Source organism: Ochotona princeps, chromosome X (genome assembly GCF_030435755.1).
Source record: "Ochotona princeps isolate mOchPri1 chromosome X, mOchPri1.hap1, whole genome shotgun sequence".
In the NCBI taxonomy this organism is placed as follows: Eukaryota; Metazoa; Chordata; class Mammalia; order Lagomorpha; family Ochotonidae; genus Ochotona; species Ochotona princeps.
Window position 1 is genome coordinate 12,370,278 of NC_080865.1, and position 15,583 is coordinate 12,385,860.

Here is a 15,583-nt window from a genome sequence, read left to right on the forward strand (position 1 = left end):
CCAACGCTCCGCCTTCTCCTTTGGCGGGCGGCGCGCGCTCTGGAAATTTGACCGTTGGAGATTAGGCGATACCACTTCAGGGGGGCGCCCTGTGAACCGGCAAGCGTAAGGACGTGGATGTAGGTGTGGGCCTGCAGGGTTTCAACCAGATTCATTAATTCTAACGATTTAACTAAAAGGAGCATAGACTGACTGGGCGTATGTAAGACGCATTTGAATAAAATGAACCCAGAGGGCAATATCGTGACCCCATATGCTCTACATGGTCTGGTCCATCTGCGACCTCACGCACGCTCGGCGAGATCTGCGTAGCCGTACGTCCTCCCCAGGGAGAGGGGGAGGAGCTTAAACTCGGAAAGACGTGTTGCTTCACGGGGTTTTTTTCGGGCTAAACCAAGCAAGTAAGCCAGAAAAATGCTTTAGTTGTCACAGATTATGTGAAATTACGGTGTAAAAATGAAAGTCGAGGGGTCGGCGCTGTGGTTTATCGGGTTAAACCATCCCTCCCGGCCCCCCGTTTTGGCGCGGGTTCGAGTCCCGGCTTCTCTACTTAGATTCCATTCCCCACAATGCACCTGAGAAAGCAGCGGGAAAGTGGACCCGGATGAATTCTGAGCTCCCGGCTTCCTCACGGGCTAAGCGACTTCTTCAGGAGGGGGGGAAGTGGGAGGTGAAATAGCCGGTGTAACACCCCCTCCTTATCTCTGTCACTCTGCTTTTCGAAAAGAAAAAAAAGTTTAAGTGAACGTCAAGGAAAGTCAAACAAGTATTTTCACGTTCTTTCGATGAAAGGGACGTCCAGTGCGTATATTAAAAGTTTGCGTATTTATTTGAAAGGCAGTTACATGACAGCGGTGCGGGAGAGGGTGGCGGTGAGAGATTCTATCCGCTGGTTCACTCTTTAGATGCCCCAGAGGGCTACAACAGTAGTCTGGCACCCGGTGTGGGTGTCTGATGTGCGTGGCAGGGGTCCGAGTACGTGGGCCATTTGTAATGCCTTCCCAGGCACCTTAGTGAACTCAGGACAGAACCAACACTGATATGGCGTGCTGTATCATAGGCAGCAGGTTAAACTGACCACAGTGCTAGCCCCAAGTGCATTTGTTCGTGCCAGTTTAATCCTGTCCTTGAAGATCAGCTTTCCCTTGTTCTCCTAAACCTGAATGTGTTATCCCTGAAGCCCTCAGAAACGACTGTAAGACGTGAACTCAGGAGTGTTGCAAACCTCAGGAAGTTAACTAGATATTTACTCCAACCTACACACATTTTTCCTCCCCTCTTCTATATGAAATATCCTGTTGAGTTAATGCTAAGGAGATATAGATTTAGTCTCTGTTTTGGTCCTAATATCTTTTAATTTCTGGAAAACAAGTCAACACTTGTTTAAATTGGAGATGGTTTTCTCTTGTTCCATTTTGAGGCATAGAGAAAGGAAAGACTCTAGCTCTTTCTAACGTGATTCTGTCCACTTTTCTCGTTTTCGTTGCTTTTATTTTTTCCAATACTTGGTCTCACGTCGTATGCCACACATCACTCCTAGCCCTCTCTGTGTCCTTCACCTGTTTGCCATTCTCTCTCTGCTTCTCCAACAATTAAATAATGTCCAAGTCTTATTAAATAATCAATAGACTTGGAGGGTAGCTTCATGCAGATTTTCTCTCTGTATTTGCGTTGTATATTTTGTATGTTCATAATTAAAGCAATAAAAGTTTTCTCAAAATAAGATAATGAAATAATCCACAAGTATCATTTACTTCTAAGTGTGACCTTTGGCAAATTATTTCACTTCTCTGTACCTGTAGATTCTCAACTGTAGTATCTGTCCTACGTTATTGACTAAGGCCAGGGCACCAACAGGAAACACCAAACTCAAATCATTTGAGGGGAGTACCATTAAAGAACAAGTTGGGGAGACGCCACAGGAATGGAGAGGCTGAGGCTGCTGGGCAGCAGGACGGCAGCATGGTAAGGGGGAAAAGCGCTCTTCACAATCTCCTGGCAGAACTGCTTGGAGAAGGGTTGCAAGCTGTGGCCTTTAGTAAAGGTGGCAGGTAGCCCACAGGCAACCCACAAAGGGAAGCTGCGAGAATGAATACCCACAATTTTCCTATTCTGTGTTCCCCCAGGCTCTGCTGGCCCTCGCCACTGACCTCATGTCACCAGACGCTACATGACAGGAGAGCCTGTTGCTGCAGTCCAGAGAGAGCCAGGTCAGGAGAGAACAGTTGAGAAGTGCAGCAGGTATCTACCCGAGAGAGGCTTTAACTGAGGGTCCAAGGAGCACAGGGATATAGGCACTGAATGTGCTACCTGACGTGAAAATTTCTTAATATATATTTGCATTTTAATTTTTAAAATGTTATGTCATTTTATAGTTATATTTAACCTTTATCTTCTAACATTAAGCATTGTGTTTCAATTTTTGATATGTCAATATTTTGGGCATAAAATATTGTATATGTTTATTAAACTTTCCTTGAGATGAAATCCTAAAAACTAGATTAGAAAAAGGAGTAGAAGCTCTTCAGTTTTGAAATGACCAAATTATTTACCTAAAGATCCTATACGTATATTTTATGCGCATTGTCTAAGAATGGCTGCCGTCTTACTATACCCACATTAAGCAAGCATGTTTTTGAAGGTTGTCAAACTTTGTATTTGAAAGGCAGAGTCAGAGAGGAGAGACACAGAAATTTTCTATCTGCTCGGTTACTCCCCAAATAACTGCAGTGGCTGGAGCTAGGCTGGTCTGAAGCCTGAAGCTAGGAGCTGTTCAGTCTCCCACACAGGTGCAGGGACCCAAGGAGTTAGCCCTCCCTCTGCTGCTTTCCCAGGCCACAGCAGGGAGCTGGATGGGAAGTGGAGCAGCTGGGACACAAACTGATGCCCATACAGGCTGCTGGCTCTGCAGGTGGGGGCTTGGCATGCATGCCACGGCACAGTGGCATGCTAATTTTTTAACCTTCATGCTAATTTTTTAACCTTTCTTAATTTGAAAGGTGAAAAATGAACAATGACATTGGTTTTTAAATGAGCATTTCTTTGTTTCCTGATGAAGTAATTTTTGTCTTTATTAGCCTTTTCAGTTTATTTTGTTGTGAATTATCAGTTCCTGCCTTTCTGTAGCTGATATCCAAAAGTGCTTTATGTAACAAGATATCGACCCCTTGTCATTTTGACTGAAGAGCCTGCCAGTTTTTAGTGTAGTATTTATGACATTTTGGATATGCAGAAATGTTAATTTTGTGTACTTACATCTATTACTTAGTGATTTCTTTCTTTATATTAACACTCAAAGGGTACTTATCTTTCCAGGGTCTGAAAGACAAATTCTGTTTTCTTTTAGGTTTTTGGTGGTGTGTTGTTTTTATAGCTATTTAATAATAACCTGCTGGGATGTGTTTTCGAGTGCGGTTCTAAATGCGCATTCCCTTCCCTCCCCAGCCACACACAAAGAGTTAACTAATCTTAACAGGTTACTGAAAAATCCTTTAATTCTTCACTGATTTACCTCAGAAAGCATAAATACGAGATCTGGTTTTGAAGCATCTCTTCTATTATGTTGATCTGCTTATTCTTGCCACATGGATTTACTTACTGCTACTTTATAGTAAATTTTGACAGATGGAAAGGTTAGTCGCTTCCCAATATTTTTTTTTTTTACAAATCACATAGTACTTGTGTGAATTTATTCTGATATATTTAAATAAACTTCAGAATCATTTTATCCCTGAAAAATTTCCTTGGTTATCTTATTCAGGATGATGATATTTCCTAGACATTAATTTTGGAAATTGCTATTTGGTAGCTTCCTGTAAGGTCTTGAAAAGCTCCTCATTTACGAGTTGTAGATAGGAACTTGCAATGATAGTTACAAGATAATCTCTGCAATGATAATTTTAAAATTTAGCTTTTTGGAGGATGAGTGTTGTGCTTTTCTCTATGAAGTGCCATAAATCCTTTCAATCTGTTTCTATTTGTGGTTTTTATTAATCTCTATACTGACACAGCTTTCATCTGCTCTAACTTGGTTTATTTCCTCTGTTTTAAGTGTTTGGTTACTTACTGAAAAGCAACCATATTTCTCTTATTGGAGCGCATGTCTTTTTCCTGTAAATGCTGAGAGAACAAAGCAGGTGTTTCTTTCATATAATTGATTTTACATTGTGCGGTTCTGCTTTTCTACTTCTACTGGTAAATTTAACTATGGCTCTTAAATTCAGATTTTTTTTCATTTGCTTTTGTTTTGCTTTTCTTTTAAATCCTCATTTCCCCAAGTGACTTTCCATTTATGCCATGAATTTTATCCTGATGACTTTCTGATGTTGTCGCCTAGAAGACCTACTTTTAGGCATCTCCTGGGGGGGGGGTGGAGATCAAATGTTGTTGAAAGTGCTGTTCTATCTACAGACCTGTGTGACACGCTCCCACACTGCTGGCCCAAGTGTTACGGATACTGCCACATTTTTGTGATCTGTTTGGATATTTTCTGAAATACTTGAATTAGTTGAAGTACTTGTGATGTTTTATATCAGAAAACTTCAAGCTGTACTTAGGATAAGAACCTTCTCCCTTAGAATTAGAGTACCATTACCACCTCATGAAAATGAACACTAGTCGGTAATGCCATATACAATTCACATTTACATTCCCCAGTTCTCACAATGTCTGTGGCTTTTTCAGATTTGTTCATTTTTATTTGAAAGGTAGAGTTACAGAGAGAGACAGAAAGAATCTTTAGCCGCTAGGCCACGCTGCCGGCCCCCAAGACAGAAAGAATCTTACATCTGTCTGCTGGTTCACTCCCCAGGAGGTTGCAGAGGTAAGAGCTGAGCTGATCTGAAGCCAGGAGCCAGGAGCTTGTTCCAGGTTTCCCACACAGATGTAGGGTCCCTAAGCCTTGGGCCATCCTCCACAGCTTTCCCAGGCCACAAGCACGGGGCTGAATGGGAAGTAGAGCAGCTGAGACACGAACTGGCACCAATATAGGATGCTGGTGCTTGCAGGCAGAGGATTAGCCTGTTATATCCCCATGCTGGTCCCATCTATAGCTTTCTTTAAAAAAAAAAGGCTTAATTTTACTTATTAAGGCAGAGTGACACACACATGAAAGAGAAAGTTCTTCCATGTGCTGATTTACTTCTCATATGACTACAACAACAGGCTGGCCAGGTCAAAGCTAGGAACTTAAAACTGCACGTGTGTAGTTCCATGCAGGTGGCAGAGGCCATGTACTTGGGCCATCTTCTGCTTCTTTTCCAGGCACATTAACAGGAAGCTGGATCATATATACGGCAGCCAAGACTTCAACCAGCAGCCATGTGGGATGCCAGCATTTCAGACCACAATACTTCTCTTTTTTAAAAAAGATTTATTTATTTTATTGCAAAGTCAGATATGCAGAGAGGACAGAGAGGAAGATCTTCCATCCGATGATTCACTCCCCAAGTGAGCCGCAACGGGCCGATGCACGCTGATCCAGAGCCGGGAACCAGGAACCTCTTCCGGGTCTCCCACGTGGGTGCAGGGTCCCAAGGCTTTGGGCTGTCCTCAACTGCTTTCCCAGGCCACAAGCAGGGAGCTGGATGGGAAGTGGGGCTTCCAGGACTAGAACCAGTGCCCATATGGGATCCCGGCGCATTCAAGGTGAGGACTTTAGCCGCTAGGCCACGGCGCCGGGCCCTTTTTCGAGGATTCTGGAAGATCCAAGGCAGTGTGTGTGTGTGTGTTGTATGAAACGTCCTATATCTATATTTCTGTGATCATTTCCTCAAGTCAAGACTTAAAGATTTTTGGTGGGAGTACTGTCTAAATGAGATTGTATAGTTGTAGTTATAGCATATTGAAAGGACAGATTTTATTAGGTCGGTGATGAGTAGTGGTTTTAAATTCAGTCTTTTGGTTCAGGTGGCAACTGTAAGGAAGTGATTTTTCTTTATAACTAGCAAAGTAATCTGAATGAGAATGATACTTGAAGACCTTATAAACTGCTTTTCAATAATCTTTTACTCTGTTTTTAATGTCTGCTTAGAATCTTGCTTAAATTAATTATTGTGACTTCAAAAAGGAATATTTTTATAGTTCCTTATATACTACCTGATATTTTTCTGTAAAAAAAAAAACTTTTTAAAATTCTTGTTTCTGTATGTCTTATTAACTTTCTTATTTTGGCACAACACAATTGACTGATGAATTTTTAGCGTAATGCTTTTGTTTGTTATCACCATAGTTATTTTTGATGCTAAAATTGTCTATTGGCAAAAAGTGCCATCTCATGCAGATACCATAATTTTGGCTTCCTTAAGTGTGGTGACTGTTACCATGTCCCATATGAATAACCCTAAAAATATGCCTATTCCAAATAAGCATAAGATTGCTAACCCAGGCTAGGTTACACATTTTTGTGATATGAAATTTGTTTGCTTGAGCCTGAGCTACTGCTTAGGAGACTAAAGGGAATAGCTACACTACAGTTACTTGGACTGCACTCTGACCTGCTCGTAAGACTCCGCTGTAGATAGACATTGGATGTTGCCCTGAGGTGAATCATGGTCTTTGTCCTGTATCCCGTGCAGCAGACGGATGCCTCATACAGCTGTGAGACTGGAGGCTTGGGTGAACCTATGAAGACTTGTAATGTGAGCAATGAACTATATTTTTTAAAAAGTGAATACTCAGAGAAATCTTGCTTCTGTCCATTATTTATTAACAGGAGAGTTTGGTGGAAGTGATGCTGTGTGACTTCTGAGGCTAGGTCATTTCTAAGGTCTGAATGTATGTGTCCCCCACCTGTTCAAATTCATGCTACTGGCCTTGGGGCAGTAGCTTAGCAGCCAAAGTCCTCGCCTTGCACACACCAGGATCTTATGTGGGCGCAGGTTCATATCCTGGCGTCTTCTCTTCCCATTCAGCTCCCTGCCTGTGGCCTGGGAGAGCAGTCGAGGATGGCCCAAAGCCTTGGGACCCTGCACCCGCATGGGAGACCTGGAGGAGGCACTGGGTTCCTGGCATCGGATCCGTGCAGCTCCAGCCTTTGCGGCCACTTAGGGAGTGAATCAGCAGACAAAAGATTTTCCTCTCTGTCTCTCCTCTGTATATCTGACTTTCCAATACAAATAAATTAAATCTTTAAAAAAAATTCATGCTACTACCTAACCCCTATGATGATAGTATTACATGATGGGGCCTTTGGAAGATAAACCTTGTGAATGAAAATAATTCCCTTTTAAAATCTAATTTTTATTGTCAGTGTTTTCTAAATTTATTTTTGTTAGAAAGGCAGATGCCGGAGTCCAGCTCCAGCCGAGAGTTCGGAGCTCGGGAAGGGTGCGTGAGATAGGCGTAGAAAGAAGAAGAGAGAAAGAAAAGAGAGACGGACCATTAGGATTCCTTGATGATTGTGGACATTGCAAGAAAGCTGTCCGCTTTATTTATACAGAAGCAGTACAAAGTTTTCTTTTAGGGGCATTTTGACATAGTTTCAGGGGGGCACAATTTACAGCTTCTTGAGAAATGATTGAGGAAGGATCCCACATTCCTTGCTTATCTTGGTTTGCCAGTCTTCATCCGCTCTCCTCAGGTCTGGGCTCTAACCTTGGCGCCACCTGTGACAACCAGGCCCCTACCTTGAATTATGTATGGGTTAGTAAATCCGGGGTCTTGGTGTATGGGGATTACGGGCCATTGGCACTAAAGGCCCTTAGGTCAGCAAGCTCACACAGTTTGTTATCTGAACAAGTAAAGCAAGAGTTATAACGGCGGAAAGAATTGTAATTAGCAATGAGCCAAGTTTACTCCATTTAAGTTTCAATTCTGCAATTGACAAGTGAGTGTTTCCAAAGACAATTCTACAAATTGTTTCACCTCAAGACAGGGCATTATCCATTCCAACGTTGCAGCCAAAAATTTATCAGTAGGCAACACATCGTATTCAGTAATACACTCTTACTACAATTCTTATTCTACAACTTATCCATTACTTAATGGGAGAAATACATCAAAAGAGAAAAAACAAAGATCTAAGACAAAAGGTTCCAAACATTAAGTTCCTCTACAACTGCAGGTTCTACAATCTCATAAGTGATTAAACAATAATCAAAAGTATATCTTTGTGATGTTAGTGAAATCAGCTTATATTTCCTCTAGTTAGAAATTATGAAAGCAGCTGAAGCAACTACAGTTTCTATGTTCTAAAGAGTTGCAAGGACAGGCTAACCCTTAAGGTCACAGTAACTATATATTTTTTGCTTTAGCAGGATAGCCTTTAGGGTCCCAGTAACACGATAGCCTTTAGGGTCACAGTAACAAAATAACTTTTAGGGTCCCAGTAACAAGATAGCTTTTAGGGTCCCAGTAGCTATATTTTTTGTCATGGCAGTTTTAACCCATACTCCCATCATTTCCATTAGTTTGTAAAATTCTTATCAAGCCATTTCCCAGAAAGCATGCTAAATGTCCAGGCCAGATTTTATGGCAATGGGTAGGTACACAATAAGGTGTCTGGAAACAGCATGGGCTTGATTGTACTCCTGTGTGCAGTTAAAGGCCCACTCACCAGGACATTATCAGTAACATTAACTCTCAAGCTGATATTATTTGCCAAAGCCATCTCACAGGGGCAAACAATGCCTCAATAGATTACAGGATTCTTAGTGGGGTGCTTGAGTGTCCATGCAAAAGGGTGGTGAGACTGCATCAAGGTGGTCAGAGAGAAATCCGCCGGGCCCTGCCAAACAGCTGGAAGCTCCCCCGGGCCCTGCCAAGCAGGGGAGCTGTTCTCTTCACACCTTCGTGCCATCTACACCTACTGCACGGACCCTGGCATTTCCCCCTTTTTTAGTATTAAGCTGAAGGATGCGCAGTTCTCTGCGAGTGGCTTGAATCATGGAGTTCAAACGTCGGAAGATGACTGGGCCAAGAAACAACACAAAAAGGAGAACAATTAGCGTGATTCCCAAATTAGTAAAGAATGAAGAAAATGTCTTATTAGAAATAAAAGATGAAAGAGATTGTAAAAATTGATTAGCAATGCCTCCTGCGGAAATGGCCTGAAGTTGAGAGTGAGAGATGGCAGAAATCTGGGCATGTAATTCCTGGATGCTAAGAGTAGTAGAAGTGCTATTCCATACACCTTGGAGATGAGTTTTAACATCATTCCAAGAGACATGTGAGTCATTATAAGGGAGAGGAGTGACACAGATCCACTTGTAAATACTGTGACAAGTGGCACCAAATCTGGTTTTTAAGTGTTGAATTTCATTGCCAATATAAATCACTGCCTCTTCTAATGCATTAATCTTAGCTTCTAAATTTTTATCAATACTTTCTTGGGTAAATAAGGCAAGGCTAACATTACGAGAAAGAGTATTAACATGATGAGCTGTATGCACTTGTTGTGTCAAGGCAGTCGTTGAAGCTGCAAGAGACCCAATAAGAGTAATAAAGGCAGTAAGACCTAGAAATAAGGAAACCACAAAGCGTTTAGGACGGGATAAAGCTGTAGAAATTGATTCCAATGCATAAAGAGCGGCATCATCATACCATGGTTCAGTCAAGTTTACAGGTAACATTACATATGAGGGCCTTCTTAAGATAACAAAAGTGCCAGGCGTCAGGGAAGAATTAAGACAATTAGTAACAATACACTTAGTACAAATTACAGTGTACACAGAACCATTTCTGGTAATGGAGAGGGAACCTAAGGGTCCCTTTGTGAGGATAAGGAAAGGGGAGGGAAGGCAAGCACGTACATTTTTGGAAACTGGTGATTTAAAGGGGCGTCGAAAAATGACTGAATCTGTTGCTGCAAATAATTTGTATAGATGGGGCTGAGGAATAGAATGATTAGAAGGAAGAAGTAAAAAAATAGGAGTTATCCATCCAGGGTTATACCAGTGATTAATGACTGTGGAAGGTGGAAGAAAGTTATTAGACCAATTAAAATGATTTGTCAACGAATTAAAATATGGAAGGAAATTATCATGAGGAGTGGAGGTGGACCATTCATATATGAGGTTGGTGTCATTTGGTACCTGAAAAGAAGTACTTTTGTCAGGAAACACACACTGATACCAGGTTGGGTAGCCTGTGTAGGAATTAATGTGGTCCCAGGCATGAGGAAGGCCAGCAGGTGGTTGACAAGCTGCAATAGATGAAGGGGCAGAAACAGAAGGGTGAGATTTAGCATCTGTAGGTCTCGAAAAATCTGTAACAGAAGCAAAACTAAGAATCCAGAGCAGTTGTTTCTGTTGCCAGGGTTTTAAATGACTTGAGGGGTTTTTAGGTTGATTAGGGTTAGGGGAGTCTGTAATGACAAATCTACGAGTTAAAGTAACACAGCCGGGGGTAGGAAGGACACCTGGGGATGAGAAGCAAATAGGTAAAGCATCTGCATGTCCATGATAATCAAAGGGTTGGGAAACCTTGTAAGTAACAAAGGAGTCCTGACCACCTCCCATAAGGGAGGAGTCAGAAGTAAATACCTTAATCTCTTGATAATTCCATGTGGTTGGATGGAGTAAAGGAGGGTCAGGAATATAAGCCCAATATTGTTGGGCAACGGTCATGGGTAGGAAACCCACCTGAATTGTAAGGATGGCAAGCATGGCAACAAACAAATTATCAGGAGTACAAGGGCGCTGCTGAGAAATTACCAGCCGTTGGGCTGAAGAGGTTAGGGCTTTGATCTGGCCCCAAGTAGGAGGAGAGACTCGGCGTGTAGAGGCTGCTTGTGGATGCGAGGTAGGAGGAGGTCGAAGTTGTAAACCAGACATGAGGATCGGGAGGAATTCTTCAGTGGCTGACAAATCGGGCTTTTCAGGCGCAATGCTCTCAGGAGGTGATGACTCAGGCGGGCATTTCACAGGCATCTGAGGTGGAGCTATTGGCAGGAGCGGCTGTTGCTGACGTCTCTTGCGGGACCGAAGCCTTGATCGTGGCAGAGGAGGCCCCGGGATTTGAGGAAGGTTGGACATGGTGTCTAATTAGTCGATCTGGAATCCAAATTGGCGAGTCTGAGTCCTGTGGGAAAACACAAGCATACCCTCTTCCGGAAGTTAGGAGGAAATCAGGTCCTTTCCACTGGCCGGTAAGGACATCTTTCCATTTCACTAGAGGCTTAGGGGAGGACCCAATATGAGAACAGTGTCTAGAGAATGAGCTTTCACCATTCTGATCCAAATTAAGGTGGTTAAGCACAAATAAGGCATGATTTAAAATATATTGAGGTGATGAATGTTTGAATTCACCCTGTTGTAATTTGGATATTTGAGTTTTTAAAATCTGGTTAGAACGCTCAACTATAGCTTGACCTTGGGGGTTATAAGGGATTCCAGTGGAGTGAGAAATAGAAAACATAGAACAAAATGATTGAAATGCCTTAGAAGTATATGCTGGAGCATTATCTGTCTTTATAGCTTTAGGACAACCAAGTACTGCAAAGCAAGCACATAAATGCTGTGTGACATCCTTAACTGCTTCCCCAGTTCGAGCTGTAGCCCAGATTATATGTGAAAAAGTGTCAACAACAACATGCACATATGCTACTCGTCCAAAGCTGACAATGTGGGTAACATCCATCTGCCATAAATCATTAGGCCGTAAACCTCTAGGGTTAACTCCCATCTTAGGGGCAGGATGCACCTCAGGACAAACTGCACATTCTCGCACAATAGCTCGAGCCGCCTCACGGGGCAGACGAAATTGGAATCTAAGTGCAGTAGCATTTTGATGGTGAAGAGCATGATTTTCTTTTGCAGCCTGAACTGTACCCACAAGAGTTTTAGTTAGAGAGTCAGCAAGTGCATTGCTCTCATGCACCGGTCCGGGAAGATTAGAATGGGCTCTCACATGTCCGACAAAAAAAGGCAAGCTCCTAAGGTAAATTAAATCCTGCAGTTGGGTAAGCAAGGCAATGATGGCAGTGTGGCTGCCAGTTAAAGGGGTAGTCTCTATATGTGGGAAAAGAGTGGCAATATAAGATGAATCAGTATAAAGGTTAAAAGCAACATTTTTCAAACGCTTAAATGCCTCAATAACAGCACAGAGTTCCACTCTCTGGGCTGATTTCTCCTCTGTTTTTAAGGAAAATTTTTGAGAATCTATAATTAAAGAAGCCATCCCATTTGATGACCCATCTGTAAAGACTAAGGAAGCAGGTTGAGGCACAGGAGTTGAGGAACAAGTTTTTTGAAATATAACAGGATGGTCTTTAACAAAATGTAAAAGAGGATTTTTGGGTAAGTGATGTGAAATTTTACCCACAAAGGTTAAGAGAGCAATTTGCCATGTCTCGTCCTCTGATATTAAGTAAGTAAGTTGCTCAGAATTATAAGGAATGATTATTTCATCTACATCTTTACCAAACAATTCCTTACTCCTATAACGTCCTTTTGTAATTAAAGTAGAAACCAAAACACAGTAAGGAGTAATAACCTTTTTATGCATAGAAGGGAGGTGCAGCCATTCTAACGGTCCTTGTTGCCACAAGCATCCAGTTGGAGTATGAGCAGTGGGCAGAATAATTAATTGCCAAGGGAGGTTATAGTCAATTCTAAGAACTCTGTTTTGAGATAGTTTAGACTCAAATAACTGCAATGCCTTCTTTGCCTCATCTGTCAGTAGTCGTGGAGACCGTGGATTAGAGTCTCCTTTTAATATATTAAACAAAGGCTGAAGGTCAGCAGTAGTTAATCTTAAATAGGGACGTAACCAATTTATATCTCCCAGAAGTTTTTGGAAATCATTAAGGGTTGTTAAATTATCCATCCTAATCTGTAAAGTCTGGGGTGAAACAAAATCAGAATGTATTTGTCGTCCTAAAAAATTATAAGGAGGTTGTACTTGAATTTTTTCAGGAGCTATTATCAAGCCATGATTACTCAAAACTTCGATTAATTGAGCAAGGGCTGTTTGTAAAAAAGCTCTGTCCTTGTGAGAAATTAATATATCATCCATATAGTGAATAACATAAATTGCTGGAAAATTCTTTCTAAACTCCTGTAGGGCTAAATCCACAAATTTTTGACACAAGGTAGGACTGTTTTTCATACCTTGGGGCAAAACTTTCCACTGAAACCGTTGAAAAGGTCGTGTTAAATTAGTGGAAGGCAGGCTAAAGGCAAATTTAGGCCTATCATTTGGATGCAGAGGAATGGTAAAAAAACAGTCTTGTAGATCTACAACAATAATATTATCTCCCCTCGGAACAGCAACAGGGGAGGGCAAACCTGGCTGAAGCGCTCCCATGGGCTCCATAACAGCATTAACTTTCCTTAAATCCTGAAGTAATCTCCATTTTCCTGATTTTTTCTTAATGACAAAAATCGGAGTATTCCAAGGACTAGTAGAAGGTTCTAAATGTCCTAACAAAAGTTGTTCATTAATTAATTGAGATGCTGCCTGTAATTTTTCTGAGGTTAGGGGCCACTGCTCTACCCACACAGGCGTGGAGGAGGTCCATATTATAGGGTCTGCTGTTATTTGGACAGTGGCCCCGATAAAAAATCCTGATATCCTAAGCCTGTTTTGTCATGCTTTGGTCGTATGGAGACAGGACATGTCCCTCCCTGAAGAGACTTACCCAAGCCTCTATCAGGGTGGAAACCCATTTTTAGCATTTGTGAGGTTACAAGCTCATTAGGACTCACAAGTAAAAGGCCCATTTGTGCCATGACATCCCTTCCCCATAAGGAGATGGGGAGAGATGGCACGACGTAAGGAGAAAAGGTTCCCTGCTGCTCCCCATCTGACCAAGGCAGGACTTGGGAACTCTTAGCTACATTAGAGGCATGACCAAGCCCCACAAGATGCGAGGGGGTCATCTGAGTGGGCCAAGAAGGAGGCCAATCTTTCTGAGCTATGCAAGATACATCAGCTCCTGTGTCCATCAGTCCAAGAAACTTTCTCCCTTGAATTTCTAATACTTTAGTAGGCCGCTGAGCCTGAATTTCCTGAATCCAAAAGGCTGCATTGCTAGAGCCGAATGCATTCTTACCTCGAGGGAGCTGAGAGGCTGAACTACCCATGTTAAAATAAGGCATAATAATTAACTGTGCGATTCTTTGACCAGGGTGTATGACAACAGTTTTTGTTGGTGGTTCTATCATAACTTGAATTTCACCAGAGTAGTCAGCATCCACTACCCCAGGAATAACTTGGATTCCTTGTAGAGAGGTGGAGCTTCTCCCTAAAATAAGTCCCATCGTGTCTACTGGCAAAGGTCCAAAAACTCCAGTGGCCAGGCAAACGACTGGCGAGTCAGGGGTTAATACTGCTGAGGTGGAGGAGCTGAGGTCCAGTCCTGCGCTGCCTGGGGTGGCACGCTGAAGATCTGAGACCCGCCTGGCTGCAGGAAAGGGTTGAGGGAGGCTTGCAGTGTCCCCATTATTTGGGGGGCCCGGGACTGGGCCCGCCTCCCGTTTCCCTGCATCTGGGCTTGGACAGGCTGATTACTCAAATTAAATTGGCTTTGAGGCAATAAAACAGCCCCATTCTTGTGAAGTTTAGACCGACAATCCTTCTGCCAATGAAATCCTTTCTCACATCGCGGACAGATAGTGTGAGGAGGATTTATATTAGGTTTAGGATTGTCCATGTAAATTTTTTCCTGTCTGAAATTTTGAGGCAAATTTTTGGTGGGACAGCTGTGGCTAAAATGCCCTACTCCGCCACAGGAATAACAATTGTTTCTTTTTTGATTTCCTTGATTGCTTCTCATGTTCTTTAAAACATGAGTAGCAGTTTGACCTTGAAGAGCTGCAGCAATAGTTAACCCTTGCATGTAAGTTGGAGTTACCTCAGCACAAGCTCTAACATAGTCTGACAAGTCTCCTGTCCTTCTCACTGGCTGAATTAAGGTCTGGCAAGTTGGAGTGGCATTTTCAAAAGCTAGCTGTTTAACTATGAGATCTGTAGCTGTACTGTTAATTACTGTCCGGCTCACTGCTTCAGTGAGTCGAGCTACAAAATCTTCAAAAGGCTCCTCAGGCTTCTGTTTAACATTTACGAAACCTGAAGACTTTTGATCTGGAGACGGCAGGCGTTTCCATGCTCCTAATGCCAGGGAGGAGATAAGCTGCAATGTCTCCTTAGGCAGAGTAAGTTGCTCTGCAACACCAAGATGAGTGCCCTGCCCTAAGAGCATGTCTAAGGTAAGAGAAGGTTTGCCACGCCTCACAGATCCCTGAGACTTCACCTCTGCTTTAGCTAATTCCTCATATTCCATCTTCCACAGAAGGAAATTTCCTCCTGTGAGGCAAGCCTTAGCAACCTGAAACCAATCATATGGTGTCATCCACTTTGCTGCTAGTCCCTCCACCATTGTCACAGTGTATGGGGAATTTGGCCCATAGTCAGAGACAGCATGCTTTAATTCTTTAATAAGCTTATAAGGCAATGGTTCCCATTCAGGTTCATCCCATTCATAGACAACAGGAAAACAGAAAAAATCACCTTCCTTATGTGCCTGCTGTATTGCTCCTCTAAAGCCAATCTTTGCTGGATCTGGTCTAGCTGGAAGGGGCTCACACTGCTTAGCCGAATACTTAGGAGGCTTATCATCAACAGCAGGAGACCATCCATCATG

At 42.5% G+C, this 15,583-nt stretch overlaps 1 protein-coding gene across 1 annotated transcript; it reads right to left on the bottom strand.

The window, feature by feature from the left end:
- Positions 1-8,479: 8,479 nt before the first annotated feature.
- On the bottom strand, positions 8,480-11,530 carry LOC131478535 (endogenous retrovirus group K member 8 Rec protein-like). The gene is made up of 2 exons (XM_058658713.1): positions 10,581-11,530; positions 8,480-8,908 (listed from the first exon to the last, which is right to left on the bottom strand). The coding sequence occupies exons 1-2, from the start codon at positions 10,971-10,973 to the stop codon at positions 8,891-8,893; spliced, it is 411 nt and encodes a 136-aa protein (XP_058514696.1). The 5' UTR covers positions 10,974-11,530; the 3' UTR covers positions 8,480-8,890.
- Between the last annotated feature and the right edge of the window lie 4,053 nt (positions 11,531-15,583).